We start from the raw sequence: 20815 nt of genomic DNA, 5'->3' as shown, positions 1-20815 counted from the left end.
ATCCTGTAGATCCAACACAGTTGTTAGCGCGTTTGACCTCGTGTGGCAGAGAAGACGAGCGTTACCTTTGGTGTATGAAGGAGTTGAGGCAGGTGAAAATGAGCAGAGGCACCATGGCGCACAGCGTCATGACGTTGTTGAACTTTGACTCCAGCATGTTGCGTTCTGAAGTCGCATTATTGTGTTCGGTTATTGGATCTTTCAGTCGGCTTGTGAAGTACTGAGGGAGAGAATAGAGGAGTGCAGAGGCATTAGCGCAGTTCTCTCACTGCCACAGAGCAGAATGGAGTCACAGGCTGGTGTCATGTGGAGGGAAATGACAGGGACGCTTTTCATTTATGAAAGTACATAAATCACACTGATGCGTCTAGCAAAAATATTTACATCCCCTAAACTTCCTCAACTAAAATGCTTTCTGGGGTTCGTCTCTACCGGCTTTGTACATCTAGACTGACTTTTTTTGGCCGTTCCTCTTTGCTAAAGAAGCTGAAACTGTCATGAAGCGGTGTGGTGTGAGGTGGTGAGGCAGATGCAGCGGACCCAGGTATGATGAATATGAAGATTTAATGAGAAAACTTAATCCAAACAACGAGCAGCAGGCACATGGAAACACTGACGACACAGAAGCTAACATTGACGAGGACCCGACGAGGAACAAAGAACACAGGTGGAGTTAAATACATGGAAGGGTAATCATAGAAACGAGACACACCTGGGAACAATCAAGGGGAGGACAGGACAACGAAGAGACTTAAGGACACAGAAAACTCTAAATAAACACAGAAAAACACAGATCATGACAGTACCCCCCCCTCAAGGGCGGCTACCAAGACGCCCAAGAAAAAAAAAAAACCCAAAAAACCCAACAAGGGTGGGTGGAGGGGTGCCGGACGGTGGGCCAGAGTCCAAACCAACAAAAAACAACCCACCATCGTGGGCGGAAAAACAAGGGCCAAGAGTCCATAAACAACAAAAAACAACCCACAGGGTGGGCGGAGGCAAAGGAGGCGGGAACCACGGAGGTGGTCTGGCGGTCGTCCGCGGCGGCGGGAACCACGGAGGTGGTCCGGCGGTCGTCCGCGGCGGCGGGAACCACGGAGGTGGTCCGGCGGTCGTCCGCGGCGCTGGAGGCGGGAACCACGGAGGCGGTCCGGCGGCCGTCCGTGGTGCTGGAGGCGGGAACCGCAGAGGCGGTCCGGCGGCCGTCCGCGGCGCTGGAGGCGGGGACCCCGGAGGCGGGAACCACGGAGGCGGTCCGGCGGCCGTCCGTGGCGCTGGAGGCTGGAACCCCGGAGGCGGGACCCCAGGAGGCGGTCCAGCGGCCGTCCGCGGCCCTGGAGGTGGCGATGATGAGCCCCGGGGGCCGCCCACAGACGGCGACGACGAGCCCCCCGAGGCAGGGTCTCTGGTGGAGAACATGGGGTCTCGGTCGGAGCACAGGGGGTCTCGGTCGGAGCACAGGGGGTCTCGGTCTCGGGTGGAACGCAGAGGGTCAGGGTCTCGGGTGGAACGCAGAGGGTCAGGGTCTCGGGTGGAACGCAGAGGGTCAGGGTCTCGGGTGGAACGCAGAAGGTCAGGGTAGGAACGCAGGAGGTCAGGGTCTCTGGAGGAACACTGGGAGTCTCGGAAGGAACACTGGGGGTCTCGGGAGTCGGGGTCTCGGAGGGAACGTAGTGGGTCTCGGTTGGAACGCTGGGAGTCTGGGTCTCGGAAGGAACACTGGGAGTCTGGGTCTCGGAAGGAACACTGGGAGTCTGGGTCTCGGAAGGAACACTGGGAGTCTGGGTCTCGGAAGGAACACTGGGAGTCTCGGAAGTAACATCGGCTGGAACGCCGGCTGATTCTGCCTCCGGTGCGCCGGCTGGAACGCCGGCTGATTCGGCCTCCGGTGCGCCGGCTGGAGGTGAGCCGCAGCGAAGCCTCGGGGCCGGCTGCGGGGGCGAGCCGCAGCGAAGCCTCGGAAGCGGCTGCGGGGACGAGCCGGGACGAAGCCTGGGAACCGGCTGCGGCGGGGGTAGCTCCGGAAAGCGACGAGGGGCCGGATCCACCGGCGGCTCACGTCGCTGTCTCCGAGCTGGTCGCGGAGGTGGCTGCTCCGGAAAATGACGAGGGGCCGGATCCACCGGCGGCTCACGTCGCTGTCTCCGAGCCGACCATGGAGGTGGCTGCTCCGGAAAGCGACGAGGGGCCGGGTCCACCGGCGGCTCACGTCGCTGACGTCCCGGACAGAGGAATCGACGGGGGCCGTATCCGGGGGGTGCCAACACCAGTCTTGTCCCCCGGAAAAGCTCCCGCTGCAAGTCGGCAAGGGCTTCAGCCAGCTCCCTGTCCTCCCTGCCAGACCTCCGCCTCGGGCCGCTCTGCCCTTTAGGAGGAAATCTCCTTAATCCAGCTGAGTCCATAATAGCTGCTTCCTCACCGTTCGGTCTGGTCGGGTCCTACTGTCATGAAGCGGTGTGGTGTGAGGTGGTGAGGCAGATGCAGCGGACCCAGGTATGATGAATATGAAGATTTAATGAGAAAACTTAATCCAAACAACGAGCAGCAGGCACATGGAAACACTGACGACACAGAAGCTAACATTGACGAGGACCCGACGAGGAACAAAGAACACAGGTGGAGTTAAATACATGGAAGGGTAATCATAGAAACGAGACACACCTGGGAACAATCAAGGGGAGGACAGGACAACGAAGAGACTTAAGGACACAGAAAACTCTAAATAAACACAGAAAAACACAGATCATGACAGAAACTCAGTCAGATTAAATGGAGAGAATCTGTAAACTTCAGTTTTCAAACTCTTCAATCTCTTAAATCAAAGATGCATCCTGCTGGAAGATAAACCACTTTCCCATTCACTCTGACCAGCTCGTCTATCATGGCTGAAGAAAATGGTTCCCACAGCATGATGCTTCTACCACCACGTTTCATTGTGGGGATGGTTTGTTCAGGGTGATGCCCAGTGGTACTTTTCCGCCAGATGTAGAGTTTACAAGTGGGAAAATATATAAAAATGTGATCCTTGTGTTCAATACTTGACTTGGAGAAAAGTACCAACTGGTCTTATGTTTTTCTCACAAGATTTACAGAGAGAACAACTGAATGATGCTCTGGTTCCTTTTGGTCTCTTGAACATAATTCCATTAAATCACATTAGGAGCCATAAGAAAAAAGTATTTCAATATAAAATTCCAGACTTTTTGTCTTATTTTTTTTTAGCAAAGTCAGCATTTCTTATTGCTCATAAAAATAATTTACATTTTTAAAGGATCAAGATAAATCCACCTAACTGGATTATTTCAGACACGCTGATTAATAAAGTTCGTTTGGGTTGTGGAGTAAATCTTTTATTATTACAATAGGCTCGTTGGTAAGATGAAGAAACATCTTACCATTGTTGCTGTCATGAAGAAATTCCAGGGTAAAAGTGTCCCCAAGCCCAGGATGAAAAAAATAATCCATACTGCGTGGTATCTGGGAAAGGAAATCCAGATGAGAGTTCATTAGTGAAGCATCTTTAGATCAACAAACTGATTTCATCCAGGCCTGGATGCTAAAGACAGGAGCGTTTTGTTCAACACAGAGATCTTATCTCTGGTTTACAGTAACGCGTCTCACCTGTCCTGAGGTGCGTTGATGGCCGTCATGGTTTTCAATCTGTGTCTGGTTTGTGTTCAGTCTTTGATTGGGGGGCACCAGGTCTGAAATGAACAGAAAGAAATTTATATTTTTCACAGTCAGCAGAATCTATTCCTTCTTCGTGTAAGTAGATCTTCTAAAATATGGAAGGGAAAAAAATGGATCTGGTTCGTACTGAATATTAACATATTACAATAACAGGGTTTCCCTTAGTGTATTACAAGCCTGGCGGGCCACCAGGCTTCACTTGTGTCCCCGCCAGGCTAAGCATTGCTTATTTATTTAAGTGTTTTTAAAAGGTTTGCATTTATTAAGACTATATAGCTGATGTAAGTGCGGCAAGCTCTCACTAGTCTAGCCCCTTAAAGCTCTTTCATACGCGACACGTTTCTTCTAGAAAAAAAGAGGTCTTGAATCCGACGGTCATCTTTCAGTCTTTACTTAACTTAAAAGAACATAAAAATAACAAACAGATTCAAAACAAATAGAAAGTGACGGTCAAAAGAGTGTGTTACTCTCCAGGTGCCAGACTTCTGCAAAGAGCTAGTACTTTCGTCTTGGATACACTAATTAGTCACTAACCAATCAAAAGGCACCATGTCATAAGCTCAAACACAATACAATTAAGACGCTTATCTTTTTCAAATAACAGAGGAAATACACAAACACAAATAACATTTTGTATTAGGTTCCAAAAATGTATATATGGCTCCTACAGCTGGTGTTCAGGTGTTAATCTCCCAACCTTTCAATAACACATAATTATCGAGTGATACTTTCAAATTTCCGGTCAACTTTTAAAAAATCTTTTAAATGAGAAACCCGACGGGCAGCTGGATGTTTAGCAGGTTTTCTGGGGGAAACCTTGAATAAGTGACAAAAATTCTGATCTCTGTATGTTTGTAATATCTCCATTTGTTTAGATTTTGTGTTTTGGAGGCAGTGCTATTTATTTTAAATGTTCAGAGCTGCTCCCCCCCCCAACTGGTAACTAATTATATTTACATACTGCCTCCCAAGCCTCTGCTGTAAGTTAATTAATTCACAAAATGTTATTTTCCAGGCAGAGACATTATTTATAAAAGCAAGAACTAAAAGTTGGCAGCAAGCTGGCACAGGCTGCTCAAATAGACATCCAGGGAAAGAAGAAGTGCTGATTTCAACATAACAAACGAATGTGGTTTTTAGACGGAACCGGCAGATTAACTTTTCAGCAGAAATCACTGCGGCTTCTGGACAGCTGAGTTGGCAGAGCATCGCAAATCTTAAGAAACAGATGTGGCAACAACTCTACTTCCTAATTGGAAACATTTCAGTCATTACAGGGTGAAAAATGCAGCTGCAACAGCAGAAGGTGGTCAAACACAGTCAACAGTTCACAGAAACCTTACCGCTTGTGGATAAAGTTAGGCAACGATTGTAAAACACAATTCAGAATGCCGCAATATCTCAACACATTTCTCTACACTCTCTAAATAACAAAACATGACAAAGTACCCTGAAACAAAGGAGACTTACTGTCCAGCAGCCTTTAAACGCAGACTGGAGACCCCAGCTTCCTCTCATCAACTAACACAACGGCTGAACAAGCCCCGCACGCCTCATTTATACCATAGAGATGTTCGCTAGGTTAACACCCAACTAAACACTAGACCTAGCCCACTCTACATCTCCTCCTCCAGCCTCTCAGACCCTGGGGTCCTCAACCCAACCCTTGTTGTGCAGCTTTACATTCACATTCCACTCACGCGCATGTGACCATCCCTTGCATGTCGACGTAAACTCCTGAAAAATTATGGAGCGATGTTTGGTCCTGCATGTGATTTCTGTCTGTTTCTTCCTCAGCAATATGACCACAAACTCCTCATAAAGCACCCCACCCTGCTCGCTTTTTATTGTTTTTATCCTATTTGCACCATCCTAGCTAAAATAGCACTCTATGTGACGCATGCATGTTTTAACCTCACTTCAACACAGTCATCTACAATTTTGCAATTGCAAAGAACTAGATGAAGCTAAATTTGGCTTATAGATATATTTTTAGGAGAGTGAACTGAATGCTGTTGCTCCATGTTTGGTTCTGGGAATGCAGAGAAGACCAGAACCAGAACACTTGAGAGGTTTGGAAGGTTAATACACTAACAGCAGATCTTTAATGTATTGTGTTGCTAAGCCGTTCAGTGATTTCAGTAATATAACGTCTATTCTCTGAGCTACAGGGAGCTGGTGTAGGGAATTTAAAACTGGTGTGATGTTTGCTATCTTCCTGGTTTTAGTGAGAACACGAGCAGCAGCGTTCTGGATCAGCTGCAGCTGGACGACTGGTTTGTCAGTCAGACTTGTGAAGACACTGTTGCAGTAATCGATGCGACTAAAGATAAATGCATGGATGAGTTTCTCTAGATTCCGCTCAGACATAAGTCCTCTAATCCTAGAAATGTTCTTCAGATAATAGAAGGCCGACTTTGTGGCTGTCTTTATGTGACTCAGAAGGTTCAGGTCCGAGTCCATCACCACACCCAGATTTTGGGTCTAGTTTTCAGCTGTAATAGCTAGACCTGTGTGTCTTGATCATTCTTCCTCAGGTTCGAAAACCATTTTGTTTTTTTCATCTGAAGAACTTTGTGGCTGATCCACACATCGATTTGTTCTAAGCATCTGTTCGATGCTTAAATGGGTTCAGATTCACCTGGTGACATAATGTGGAGCTGAGTATCATCTGCAGAGCTATAACAGCTAATCTTATTACTTATTATAATCTGAGCTAGAAGGAGAATGTAAATATTAAGAGAGGCTCCAAGATGGAGCCCTGGGGAACGCCGCATGTGATTTTTCTCAGCTCCAGTGAGAAGTTACCCACTGACACAAAGAAGTTCCTGTTCTTCAAGTCAAACCACAGTTATGGACTTTACCAGAGACAAAAAGTTAACGCATTTGTTAATTTAATTTAAAATAAATCCCAGAAACATTGTATTATTGCCATAATTCACAATTTATTGAGTATTTTTATGAATTGATTGAAAAGTGTTTGGGACATCCAGGGGGGAAAAAAAACTAAACCGGAGTGCAAAAGAAAAAAAAACCAATGCATCAATCTTCAATTAAAAACACAAACACTTGGATCCTGCAAGATTAATGAATATAGATACATGTTCTAAACTAAATGTAGTTCGTATAGTTTACTGGCGTAACAAATCACATGGTGCATCTGACTGGCCCTGACTACACACAGAGTCCTATACATGAAGGCAGCTAACACACAATTAACCCATTAGGAATCAGGCAGCAGGACTTAGGAACCACTGTCTGGGAAAGGCAAACACAGAATGTGGGATGGGAAAACAGCTTTACTTCTGCAACAAAGACATTCCTGGAGAACCCAGAGGAGCTAATTTGGGTTCTCCCATGATGATAGTCATCTTATAATCCGTCTCCAAAATGTCTTAAAAGAACTGAAAGCGTCATTGTGTTTGTGTGTAAGCTCAGTTTTGAATCCAACACATCCATAGGAGTTTCTTTTCCAAAGAAATAGAAAACATCTTTCAGCAGAATTGGAAGAGATGCTATGGCTAACATTATGTAATGGTTAATTACAGACCTGCTTCTGTCATGTCTACTTGTAATTGAACAGAACCAAGAAGAGATGTCAAATGTACACATCTATTGTCAAATTTACCAATAATTACATTTCTACCCAACAGTAACTGCTGTACAGTCAGCTTTGAAACACACACACTTCTATTTCTGACATGGTGGGAGAGCAATTTTGTTTTTTTTACCCATCATGTTTCTCATTTAAAATCTTCACAAAATGCAGTAATTTGTGTGAAAACAAACTCAGAGACACAACAGGAATCCCATTAAGTTCGGCTCCACCTAGCTCTGGTATAGGTGTGGTTGCTTTGACCCAAACTTAGTGGTTTGGAAAAATCCTACAGTCTGAAACAACTGGGAAAATGTGAAATCTGATTCAAACATTTTCCAGATCCAAATAATAATAATAAAAAGGATATAAAGAACAAACTGTATTCTCAAGAGTTTGTTCTTGGTATACTGTTAACATAATAAACGTGATGTAAAATACATTAAAATAAAAAATCTCAAAAGCTATCACTAATCCAACAGTCTGACCGTCCATGCATCATCCATCGATCCGTCAATCCTCCAATTCAAATGCTCCTTAGTACATCCCTCAATGACTCAAATCGTTGTCTATCAAATGTGCATGAACTTTGCACCAACCCACACTTCCATTTGTCATTCATTCTAATTATAATCAGCTCCCCGTTCTTGTCTAAACTGTTCCTGGACTGAAGAAATCATGTAAAAATTCGTCATGTAATATTTTGTGTTACTCCAATAATGCTCCAGAATTTAACTTAGGACTCTGGAGACTTCAGTCTAGAAAAGTCTGGGACTCTGTCAAGGAAAAGCTGCAGGAGCTCCTTGTTGTTGAAGAAAAATGTTTATGAAATAAAACTTCCATGCTCACTCTGGCTGTCACCACAAGCGTCTAATCTCTCTGCTCCGCTCAGCCAGCCAAACCTTATCATAGCCAGCAGCATCATAGACAACAACGACAACAGAGCCCAGTTTAAAACATACCGCTAAGGCCATGCTACTGCAAAGTATGTCTCTCTCACAGTGCACAACGGTCATGAGCCAATTGGCAAAGGTTGCCCAGTACTGGAGCGGTGCCCAGCAGAAACACAGCACTTTGCAGTCTGTGCAGTGGCGCACTTTCACACATTTACTGGTTGTCCTCTCTGTGACATTCAGAACTGGCACAGAAATGTACCAGGTTGGAACTAAAGCTCTGCTCTCGTTTACTATTTTAATATTCAGTCAGATCACGTCGATATAAAAAATGCAATTAGAGGAAAACACAACGCTGAAGTCTAGAAGAAATAGATGTTAAAGGAGTTTAAAAGGACAAGAGTTCATGTTCCTCACTGTATACCATCTCTAACAGAGTCACCTTTATTACCAGACTGAGGAATAGTTTGATGCTGGTCATATGATCAGGGTAATAGAACATCCTTCTGGAGGTCGTTTCCTAAACACACACACAGACGTGCGGAAACACACTCTCACACACACGCATAGCTATGCCATTTTATCAGGACAGATTTAAACCTGAATGGTTTTCTCAGAAGTAACAGGAGGAAATGAATCTCAGTGGTCAGTAACACAACAAAACTATGTAACAAGAACACTCTTAGAAACAGGCTTAAAGAATATTTCATCTATATAATCCCAGTTGAATCCAAATAAGTATGAGAATAAATACTACAACAATACCTTGGACAAAATGTCTGTTGAGCTTTTCTAATTCTCAGATGACCAATCAGAAAAGAGCAACAAACTGATTCGTGCTTATTCTGTTTCTTAAGAGTTCAGCTATCTGCAACCAAATCAAAGTGTCATAAGGTGGTGGATGAGGTGGTGAGGCAGAACACTTGGAGACCCCGGCAGAGGTGAATAATGATGATTTAATGTAAATAATCCAGAATTGCACAGTCCAAATCTCTAGCAGCACTGCTGAGCGGAAGCTGAGGCTCAACACAGGTAGCAATAGAGAACACGAATGGACTAACACGGCAGAACAGACGCCAAATGAGACAAGGACCCGACAAAGACACACAGGACAACACGGAGACTCAGAGACACAGAAACTCGAAATAAATACACAGAAAAACACAGATCATGACACGAAGGTTTTATATCAGGACAATAAAGGAAAGAAAGCATTGTCCTCCTTATCAGGTCATAAAACATTAATTACAGTCTCAAAAGAACAACAACCTACGGAGCCCCTAAGGGGACATGGAGAGAAAAAAAAAAGGAAAGAAATCCCGACTTATTATCTCGAGATCCCGACTTATTATCTCGAGATCCCGACTTATTATCCCGACTTATTATCTCGAGATCCCGACTTATTATCCCGACTTATTATCTCGAGATCCCTACATCAGTACATAACGACCTAATCACAGTGATGGAGGACACCCACCCATGGGGTAGATATATAGATTTTTATTTCGAGCTTGGGCTTGAGTATAAACACATTAAATCAGTGCTTGACAGCAGACATGGATTTAGTATTAGTGAGAGACATCTGAAGAGAGTTTTCAGAGCGCGGGGACTCATTCGGCGCAAGTCCTTTTCCGACTTCGCAGTTTTGGTAGAATTCATTAATAACCAGCTACAGTCCTCTGGACAGCTTCACGGTTACCGATGGATGTACGCTAAATGCAGAGAGCATGGACTTCGTGTGAGAAAAGAAGATGTGCGCTTTGTGTTGAAGGAATTGGATCCCCAAGGGGTGGCACTGAGGCAGGCAAGACGTCTCAGACGGAGAAATTACTTTTCAAAGGGACCAAACTTCATCTGGCACATGGACTCCTACGACAAACTTAAACCATATGGAATATGCATCAACGCAAGTATTGATGGGTTTTCAAGAAAAATAATCTGGCTTAATGCTTACACAACAAGTAGTAATCCAAAGGTGATCGGGGGGTATTACATCGAAGCGGTGCAGCGTTTAAATGGCTGCCCTAGAGTTGTACGTGGTGATCTTGGAACCGAAAATGGCCATGTGAGAAGTTTCCAGCGTTTCCTTGTACCAACGGAACCAAACGAGACCCTTGACAGTTACCTGGAAGGAGCAAGTACAGCTAATCAAAGAATTGAATATTGGTGGCGTTTCCTTCGTAACCAGTGTGTGGAGTTCTGGTTGTCCCTTTTTGGAGACATCAGAGACAACGGTTACTTTGATGGTGGATTTTTAGACAAAAACCTTCTTCAGTTTTGCTGCATGGGGATCATACAGGTGAGTTAATCTTAATAATTTATTTATGTTTGGATAATAATAGCAAACTGAGATCCTAGAGGGATTACTTGTTTTTAAACACAGCGGATGCTGCGCAACTTCACTGCAGCAAGAGCCGGGGTGGCCGGTGCTCGCACACGCATCCGCTGTGTTTCCAAACAAATAGTCCCAACGTAGTTCATTTGACATTCAGATCAAATAATAAAGTCATACCAGAACTCTGGAGAACTCAACAGAACAGCGAGATCAGTCTACTTTGGACCGAGGACACATTATGGGTTCCAAAGTGTGGTTATATTCTACAAAAAAAGACTAGGACCCAAACAAAGCTTGAATCACAATAAAGGGAACAAATCCTTCCAACGTCCCAAAAAATTAACACACATCATGCAAATGACTATTGAATGTAAAGTGTTTGACATGTTGCTTAGCCGTGATCCTCAGGGAGGTCTGAGGGTCCCTGGGGGAGGAATGGACTCTGGCTCTTCTGCCAGGCAAGTTTAGATGCTTCCATATCAAGGTTATTGTTTTAATATCAGCTCTGTACTGTATGAATTGTCTCAATCTCAGTTATATGTACAGTCATATTCAATAAATTAGAATTTGGGATGAGTATTGTCAAATTAAAAGCACTTTAAAATAACCTTAAAGCAGGAGTTTAGTGTTTTTATTGGTGTGATGTAATATTCTAATCTAAAATGTTATATTTTCCTTAGCTGTAAGCAAGACATCATTTTCATTAACACATAAATGCTATGTGTTAAGTCCACTAGTTTAAGCAGTGGACTAAATAAATCAGTATGACCATGATTTGATCTTGCATACTTGAAGTTGCTTAGCTTTCTCAGATGTTTAAATAACAATACACATATAATAATGTGTTTAACCATAGCTGGAGACACTGTAAGTCTTGAAAGATTTTTCCTGAGATGTGAAACATGCAAAATTGTGTTCGCAAACATTGTTGATGTGCCAAAAGTTGAATTTCATGTTAAAATTGTAATCTAACTGCAGGATTCTTCTTTTTTAAGCCACCTTCAGTTTTGTTTGAATTGAATACAACATGGTGCAAATTTTAAATTAAGGATTTATTCTCTAACTCATTGAGAATTGATGAAAATAAAATCAATAATTAATAATCATAATGAAATTGGTATTGCAAAGTTTTTAGGAATTCCTATCCCTATTTATGACTCTTATAATTTACTAATTTTAAGACAGATGAGTGTGTATGATTCTCATATTCATGTGTTCTTTGTGACAGGATGAGCTGGATGATACTGCCCAGGTTTGGAATGCACACTCCATCAGGCCATCAAACAACAGAAATGTCCCCAGTGGTCGACCCAATGTGATGTATGCATTACCTGAGCTCTACAGGACAAGAGACTTTCTTTGCCTTGTTGAAGAGGAACATGTTGAAGTATGCAAAAATGAGTGCATTTCTCGACTGACCAAACCATGTGATCCAGATGTCTTTGACCTCTGCAACATCCTTATGGCAGAGTCCCATCTGACCTTACCCACAGACGCTTACCAGGCTTTGAACTTGTATATGCATCTAAGAGAGGCAATCATTGCATCACTTTAAAATGTGCTGACTGCAAGCAAGAACATTTTTCAGCACCTTTACAAGCCCCTTAGAATGGCATGCAGATGTAAACAAACTGTGTTTCTTTTCTTTCAAAAGTATTTCATTATGTTCTCTAGAAGGGACAATGAAGAAATGTATTGTTCATTTGAGTTTCATGAACTGCCAGTTTATTCAACTGCTTCTAACCATTTTGTAAATATGCAATATCTGTTTCAGATCAAAATAAACTCTGTGAAAGCAAATATTTACTTGTCAAACAAAGATAAACAGAAAAGGAAAATAAGGGTATTTAGTATAAATAATATTTATCTGAAAATGTAATTCTGTGATCAAAACAAAATGCTTCTTTTAAGTGATAAACTCTGTCCTGCCATTCTATTTTTAAAATAAATGTTGCATTAATTAACTTTTTAAAATTTGAAATGCTATAAAGAAAGGAAAAGTATTTGAAACAATCAACATGATACAAAGCAAAATGCATATTTCTTGCCTCTGAAGTTAATAAGGGTTGTAAACACAATTATGAACTTTTTAAAAAATCTGTAAAAACATCTAAAAGCTTAAACAGTAAACCTTACTGAAAGAACAAACTCTGCTTAAAGCAACATTGCACAGAGGCTACATCAACAGATCGGTCTTGTAGTACAGCATCTTTAAAGAAAATGAGAACACATTTCTGTTTAATTACAAAAAAGGGGTTAGAATATGATAAAATCAAAGGAGCACTTCTTCATACATTGAAAAACAAAATCTTAACAAGTAATTCTGGTCTAGTTTCTAGTGAAAATATCCTATTACACTTAAAATAAGACAAATTAACTTAAAAGTAACTTTTCAGCAACATATAGAGTTTTAAGTAAGTAATTCTTTAATATTGATGAGAAAGTACTTGCTCTATTGGCAGATAAATTAACTTATAGGAAAAATATCTTGTTATAAGTTAAATAATCTTCCAATATAAACAGTACTTTTTGATCAATATTAAGGAATTATTTACTTAAAACAAGATCTTAAAATCTTGCGGAAAAGTAATTTTTACATTAATTTGTATTATTCACAAGGTATCTTTGAAAATAAATACAATTGAAATGTAAAGTAACAAAAACATACAGCCAAACCATGAAAACATAAAATCAATTGCTATATGACTGAATGCATTAAATATTTAAATATGAAATTTAGGAAAAAAAAACTGCATTCAAAATTTCCAACCAAAACAAAAAGGTGCTGTAAATACCTCCCATCAACTTCAAATTATGTCCATTTCAAAGTAATTACTGGAGAGGATGTTGTCGAACTCTGTGCGAAAGTCTGGGTAAGAACTATAAGTGCAAGGAAGTTCTAGGGTAGCTCCACAGGTGCGAGCAACAGGCCTTCTATTAAGCCCGGTTTCAGTGTTGAAACAAATGAGAATTTTGTCAACACAGATTACAGAAGAGCCGGTGCAGAAACGCAGTATTTTTTCGGCCTTGTCTTCATCAGCATTTTTTACAAAACGTTGAAGGTGGTTAAAGGTTGTCTGTTCTCTCTGGGACAGCGTCACATTTGCTGATTCAAACAGCTGTAACAGTCTTTTACCTGAGGCCTTCTTTTTTTCATACAAAGACAACAGACTTTTCTTGTCAGCAAGTTCCACTTGTACACATGCCATGGATGTGGAGAAGCAATCCAATATATACTTTGGCTCTTGAAGAATTGCCTTGTGAGCCATGGTTTCAATGGCCTGCTGAATGTTCTCATTGGGAGGCAGGAAGTGGGACCCCATCCTTGTGAAGAGGTCTAGCAAGTCCTCTTCATCACCTTGATCCATGGTGCCCTGTAGAGCCTTCTCAACAGCTGATCTCTCTACTAGAGGGAGGTAGTTGAGAAATGATGGGATCAATACATCATCATCCACTGATTCAATTCCATGGACACAAGTTAAATGAAAGCTTTCGATAGCCTCACTGGAATGACTCCATGGTCTAGAAATCCTTTGACCCAAATGTGTCCAATGGCTTGCCATTCAGACTCACAAAAGTCAGGCCTCAACCTGGGAACTCGCTCTGTTTCACCCTCACACTGTTCCAAAAACTGCTCCCAAAATGCAGTGTAAACCTCCCTTGATACCCCAGCATCATCGATTGATCTTTCATTCACAAACTCCATTTTTAAAGTCTGATTCAAAAGGTTGTTTTCCATAAACACAGCCAAAAGATCTTCCACAACCTTGATCCTGCGAATTGACACATGTAGATGGTTTGCTAGATTTTCTGAGTTACCAGCTGAAACAGATTGGGGCAGTAGACCGCTTGAACTTGGGTGAGAATCTTCGGGTGGAATCAAGCCAGAGTCCTGGGTAAAAGATAAAGCAATAACCATTATTAACAACACAGATACAAATATAAGATTTCTACAAACAGATTGGACATTTGTTTGTTAATATTCTCTTCATTACTATGTTATGATTACCAAGCTAATTTGTAGAACTTTGGAAGATCTGGTGGAACACTAACCCTTCTGCTTAATCCATACTTTAATACTTTCATATGATTTTTTTTAATTAAATAGAAAATACCAATTCAATTAAATGAAAAATATATATTCAATTCAATAAAAAAATATGTATTCAATTCAAAAGATGTAATAATTGCATGACCTTTAAAAAAAAGGTGGTATTGAGTTGTTCATTACAGAGGAGAAAATGAGCTCTGGGTTGTATTGACTGTGTCCATTTCACCTGGCCAGTTTGTCCTGCCTCCATATTACTGGTTTGCATTTGTGATGAGAAGAGACTCCTGGCTGAAGGCAACAGTATCGGGGAACCGTGTCCAAAGGGACTGCTGAGATCGTCCTGAATGACAAAGTTGTACAGTATTGTAATATATAAAGTTATGTTTGATTACAGCACACAACACAAGTGTTAAACTATTCATACCTTTGCCTTAAGATAGATATTTATTTCACAGTTGATTAAAAATACATCACAAAAAAACTATGTAAATTCTACCAAATAATATGTTACTATTTTACCTCAATTCAAATGTCACATATCACTTCTATAAGTATCTAAATCGTATCACGCCAAAGCGTTTCTGATCTTACCTGTACAACTTCTTCAGTGTTGTCATAATTTAGTGTTACAACGACTATGTCACTGTCATCATCCAATCCAATTAGGTCCTCTTCAGGATTCCATACAACCGTGTCTCCCTCATCCATGTGTGGAACAGATCCAGAATTTTCAGAGCTGAAGGGCTGGGGCTGCCGAGGTGTGGATCCAGAATGAGGTGGATCTGTAAAATCAACAACTCCAGAATGGTTGTAGGAAGAGTCTAGGTGATTCAAAGTTTGATCATCACAATCCTCCATTTCACCAAAAGATCCTTTTCTAGCTGTTGGGGTTGAATCCATGTCATTTGGTTGTTCAGGACTTTGACAATCTTCTTCAGATGAATACTGAACTGTTTCTTCTTTCTTTGTGCACATGTAAAACCGTAGAAGCTTCAGCTTGGTTTTTTCATAAAGATTTCCGACTGTTTCATCTAAAGAAATCAGATTTTTTTTGAAGTCACAAACTTCAAAAAGAAAGTCTTCAATTACCCCTTTGGTGGAGGTCCCATCTGGAAAAAAAAGCTCCTTTCCCATTTCAAGAATTTGAGAAACAGTTGTACTTTTATCCACTGTTGCATGCCTCGTTCCTCCACCATTTCTTGTTCTCACTTGTTGGTATTCATCAATGTGAAAATGAAGCCACCCAATTTCAATTTTTCTCGAAGTCCTCCCTGCTGCCTTACTTCTTCCTCTTGCCATCTCCACCCCTTGCATTTGGAACAAACCAGATGTGCTACAAACAGCTCTTTTGGTCCTAGATCTCATTTTCCGTGCTCCAATTTTATCTCTTAAGTTCTGGAGAAGAGTATCTTTTTCTGCAATAAGTGTACTTTGCTGACAAAAAGACAGAACTGCTATTCTGTCACCATATGAAGTGATGTAATTGGTCATCTGTTCGTCTGTCATTATAGACAGCACAGCCTTGTCCACCTGGAGACATAAAAAATAAAAAAATAATTAGAATAAAGACATCCACATCTTTATATATATATATATATATATATATATATATATATATATATATATATATATATATAGTAATAGTTGTATTTCAGAAAGCCATGCGAAGACTTCTTGTGTAACACTATCGCTGCTAGTTATGGGTCGCATAATTTGTTGTGCCGTTGCCATAGTAACCCCCTTTTTTGAAGACAAATTGTAGAATGTGTGGTCAAACTTTAACAGATAAAACAAGTTTTTCTTGATAAAATACAAAGCGGTTCTTAGCTAAGGCTATCAAACGTAGTTTTTCACTGAGCGGATATTTATCAAACAATGTTTTATGCGATTATATTTACCTTGTCTCTTTGCATGTGCATGATATCCTCCTCTGGGACATCTCTGGACCGCAGAAAATGATATAAGTCGTCCTCCATAATCAATGTAGACACACTCCCCCACGTTTACCGCATAAAAACATGCCTTTCCCCCCCAAAAAAAGTAACTCGCGATTTTTCAGAAATGTCGCGGGATCTCGAGATAATAAGTCTGGATAATAAGTCGGGATCTCGAGATAATAAGTCGGGATCTCGAGATAATAAGTCGGGATTTCTTTCCTTTTTTTTTTCCTCTCCATGTCCCCTTAGGGGCTCCGTAACAACCACATGTGATATTTGTACACATCCAGCTGCCCTTTAAATGATGATTAATTCAGTATGCCTATAAAATAGTCTTCATGCGTTATTCACTGAAACAGGATTAAAGTAAACCATTGACCCTCCTGATAACGATGCATAAAGAGCTTTACAGATGGACCCACTGGTCAAGCCACTGGTGAAAAGAATCAGAACCAACTGTGTGGATCCTGTTGAGGGGTTGGAAATATGGCTAACTATTACCGTCTGACCAGAGAAAATGTGCAAGCAGGTCACATTGATAACCACATTCTTCTGGGTGGATGTTGCTGCTGAGTGGGAAAGACTTCAAAACGGCTATTTGTAGCCCCAATAAACTCACTGGCTTTAAAAATTGATTAAGATGCAAATGTCTCTCTGGAAATGCGTTTAACAGCAGCTCCTCTCTGACACACAACATGACATTTCCTTCACCTCTATTAAATATAAATAATAACCTCTCAAAGCAGGAAGACTTGAAAATATATATTAAACCATGTCCTTGTATCTTCTAATAATCTTTCTCCTAATATCAAATTGGAGTTGCTAAGCTTTAAAATGTGAATATTAAGTGCCACAAAAGCTTATTTCTCTTAACTAACAGGAAAAACAAGTGAACATTTTTATTTCAGTACAGGCTCCTAAATACTGAGGCGCACTGTAAGCTGCACACACTTCGCACGCTCTATCCACAGACGGTTGAGATTTCATACTTGCATGCTTACTAGCAAGTTTGATGAGTTATTGAAATATATCAGTACTTCCATCTTGACAATACCGGTTCTCCAAGTATCTACATTTCAGCTGACTGATTTAGAGATCATATGGCTTGCTAAATAGCAAACAGACCGAAACTGGAAATGTACTTTGATCAGATGAGATTAGGATTGAGCTATCAGGAAAACAGATAAATGCCGACTGTCAGGTATGCTGGAGGGATTCATGATGCTGCGGGTCTCAGCCCAAGCTTGAACACTGGGCAAGGCGCGGTTAAAAGTTAAACATTACAGAGTTGAGACAAGTTTGAGAAACTACAAATGTCCATCTGCTTTACTTCTTGTTTTGAGCAGGAATGAGGAAAAGAAGCAGCAAAATGGCTCAAGTTTTGTCATTACTGCAGCTTCAAACAAGCATCATCTAACTGGAAACCACCAGTCTAATATTTTTTATTTGTTGTGGACATGCAACAATTAACTTATTAATATTTAAATCCTTTTGAGATCAGTCTTGTTAGTGAACCATGCGAGTGTGACATTGAAATGAAGCGCGATCAAACTCTAAATCAACTGTTTTAGGCTACAAGTGACAACACTTCTGTTTAAACCGTAAGAAAAAAACCTGAAAAACATTTGAAACCATTGTGACAGCAATGGTTCCATTAATTCATTGTCCAGAAGGAAAGGAGAGTCAAGATGATGTATGTTTTCTAACGCGACATTGCAAGTTTACTTACAAAGCTCTAGCAGATGTACGCCAACCAACTGGACAGAGATTGAAATGAATCAGTTTTCCATGATTTGGCTCTTACTGAACATCAGCAGTTCAAAAACTGCAAGCGAATGTTTTGTTCATGAAGTGCATCACAAATTGGCATCTCTATTGATGCACTTTGTGTTCAGTTTTATGAAGCATCAGATAAAAGTTATGGATTCGTGCTTTAAAGCATAAAATGTGATCATTGTTACCCCCTTTTTCCTGTTGGATTCAGAACCATTAAACTCGATCAAAGCATCTGCAGCACAATTTGTCTTTTATGGTCAATGTGTGAGGATCTGTGTTTTGTCTCTGTGTTTATTTTTGTGTTTCTGAGTCTCCGTGTCGTCCTGTCTTCCCCTTGATTGTTCCCAGCTGTGTCTCATTCCCTGATTACCTCCTGTGTATTTACTGTCACCTGTGTCTCTGTGTCTCTGTCGGGTCCTAGTCATCTGATGTGTTCTCAGTCCATCATCTTGTCCATTCGTTTAGCCTGTCGCTACCTGTGTTGAGCCCTGGTTTTACGCTCAGCAGTGCTGCCTGGCTTTTGGACTGTTGTATTGGATATTTTCACCATTAAACATCACTTTCACTGCAACCTGGTTCCATCGCGTCTGCCTCACCACCCACCACCGCAGTTCGTGACAGTAGGACCCGACCACGTACAAGGTGAGATGGCAGCACTTATGGCCCAGACGGACAGAGAGAGATGGCTCCAGCAGCAGTTGGAGTTGGCACAGAGGGATCTCTACAAGGATGTAGAGATCCTGCCTTCTCCACTGCTGCTGGAGTCGGGCCACGATCAGGCAAAGACACAGATTCCCACAATAACCATCCCGATGGCTGCTGCAAGCGCTTCCAAGATTTCCCCTTTCCTTCCGTCCAAGAACATTTTTGAGATAAATTCCGAGGAGGATTTTTGTTTTCTTTTTTAACAGTTAAGAAAGGACTCATTTATGTTAGAGATTGTGTTTGAACTTTATGATGAGTTTGTGCAGAAAAGACAATCAGCTCCAGCCCCTGCGTCCTGCACACCGCCAGTCACCGCCGCAGTGGGTGTTTCGCTCCTCGCCACCGCTCCAGAGTCCATTCGCTCCAGCCTCCACTCCGGCTACAGTCCCCATAGTGATGGGTTTCCAGGCGGCCCGCCTGGCACCTGGCAGACAGGTGGCGTGGCTGGTGGCTCTGCCTGCCCCAGTTAGTGGGTTTACTGCCCCGGTTAGTGGGTTTACTGCCCCGATTAGTGGGTATACTGCCCCTGTTAGTGGGTTTACTGCCCCGCTTAGTGGGTGCTTCCCCTGTGTTCTTGTTGTGCTTTCCTCTAGTGATCCTTCGTTGCCCCTTAGTGCTTCCTCTGAGTTCAAAAATGCTTCCTCCGAGTTCCCCAGTGCTACCTCCCCATTGCCCCTGAGCCGACGTTGCCTCCGGAACCGCCTCCAAGCACCCGACCCCTGCACCACGGACGTCCTCCGGACCTCCCCAGTGAGCTCCACCTCCAGCGTCTTCACCCAACCTGTTGGGTTGTTTTTCATTGTTTTGGACTCTTGGCCTCTTTCTGCGTTTCCGCCCAATCTGTTGGGTTGTTTTTTGTTTCTGGACTCTGGCCCCCCGTCCTGCGCCCCTCTGCCCACCCTTGTTGTGTTTTTGTTCAGACTTGTTTTTTGGGGGGGGTCTGGTAGCCACCCTTGAGAGGGGCAGGGGGTAATGTCAGGATCTGTGGTTTTTCTCTGTGTTTATTTTTGGGTTTCCGTGTTGTCCTGTCTTCCCCTTGATTGTTCCCAGCTGTGTCTGGTTCCCTGATTACCTCCTGTGTATTTAATGTCACCTGTGTCTCTGCATCTGTTGGGTCCTAGTCATCTGATGTGTTCTCAGTCCGTCGTCTTGTCCATTCGTTTAGCCTGTCGCTACCTGTGTTGAGCCCTGGTTTTCCACTCAGCAGTGCTCCCTGGCTTTTGGACTGTTGTATTGGATATTTTCATCATTTTCACTGCAGCCTGGTTCCATCGCGTCTGCCTCACCACTCACCACCGCAGTTCATGACACAATGCTTGTTATCAATTGTCCTTATAAAGCAAGAGTTCACACAAATGAGTTTGTATTTGTCACAAGCCTTAAAAAAAGAACAACCACTTTCAATAAAAGTGGAAATTAGTATCAGTCAATAAAAGGCTGACAGCTGAATCACTAAGAAAGCTAAGCTTCAGGAAGCTAAAAAGTGCATACTTCCTCCTGATTACTCATACATGTAATATACCTCCTGCTATGTTTAGCTGTGTGGACCCAAATAATGCTAACAGTAGGTGATTTCCATTCTGTGAATCACTTAATATTGTTATCTATGTTATATAAAAATCCAATGGAGAACAAGAAACAATAACAAGACAAGGAAACAGCCATTTACAAGGCGCTTTTGATTTGAACAGTGCAAACGTCTGTAGAAGATTGGAAAACAGTGGAAGGCGAAAAGACTTTAATTCGTGCCAAAGTGAGGCAGAGGATTAAGAGTCTGACGCCTTCTGTCGTCAGCCTGCCAGCTCTCCACCCCAAATGATTCCCGCCATTCTG

General features: G+C 42.0%; 3 protein-coding genes across 7 annotated transcripts in view; 1 reads left to right on the top strand and 2 right to left on the bottom strand.

Moving 5' to 3' along the window:
- Nucleotides 1-20815, bottom strand: part of LOC114137504 (equilibrative nucleoside transporter 1-like) — a 45768-nt gene that overhangs the window by 10472 nt on the left and 14481 nt on the right. For 4 of the 5 annotated variants that reach the window (XM_028006136.1, XM_028006135.1, XM_028006137.1 and 1 more), the window contains exons 2-4: nt 3622-3704; nt 3396-3477; nt 66-220 (exon numbers count right to left, since the gene is read on the bottom strand). In XM_028006136.1, coding sequence (XP_027861937.1) covers nt 66-220; nt 3396-3477; nt 3622-3650 — 266 coding nt within the window. In that variant the 5' untranslated portion in view covers nt 3651-3704. Of the gene's footprint in view, nt 1-65; nt 221-3395; nt 3478-3621; nt 3705-5160; nt 5284-20815 lie in introns of those variants that run through there. The other variant, XM_028006134.1, reaches the window with a different exon arrangement.
- On the top strand, nt 9618-12109 carry LOC114137505 (uncharacterized). The gene is made up of 2 exons (XM_028006139.1): nt 9618-10477; nt 11742-12109. The coding sequence occupies exons 1-2, from the start codon at nt 9641-9643 to the stop codon at nt 12066-12068; spliced, it is 1164 nt and encodes a 387-aa protein (XP_027861940.1). The 5' UTR covers nt 9618-9640; the 3' UTR covers nt 12069-12109.
- Nucleotides 13992-16134, bottom strand: LOC114137503 (uncharacterized). Its single transcript, XM_028006132.1, has 3 exons — nt 15156-16134; nt 14791-14904; nt 13992-14405 (listed from the first exon to the last, which is right to left on the bottom strand). The coding sequence occupies exons 1-3, from the start codon at nt 16068-16070 to the stop codon at nt 13992-13994; spliced, it is 1443 nt and encodes a 480-aa protein (XP_027861933.1). The 5' UTR covers nt 16071-16134.

The sequence above is a fragment of the Xiphophorus couchianus genome, chromosome 22 (genome assembly GCF_001444195.1).
Source record: "Xiphophorus couchianus chromosome 22, X_couchianus-1.0, whole genome shotgun sequence".
Lineage (NCBI taxonomy): Eukaryota > Metazoa > Chordata > Actinopteri > Cyprinodontiformes > Poeciliidae > Xiphophorus > Xiphophorus couchianus.
The sequence above is the reverse complement of the archived record's forward strand: the minus strand, read 5'-3'. Positions and strand labels throughout refer to the sequence as shown.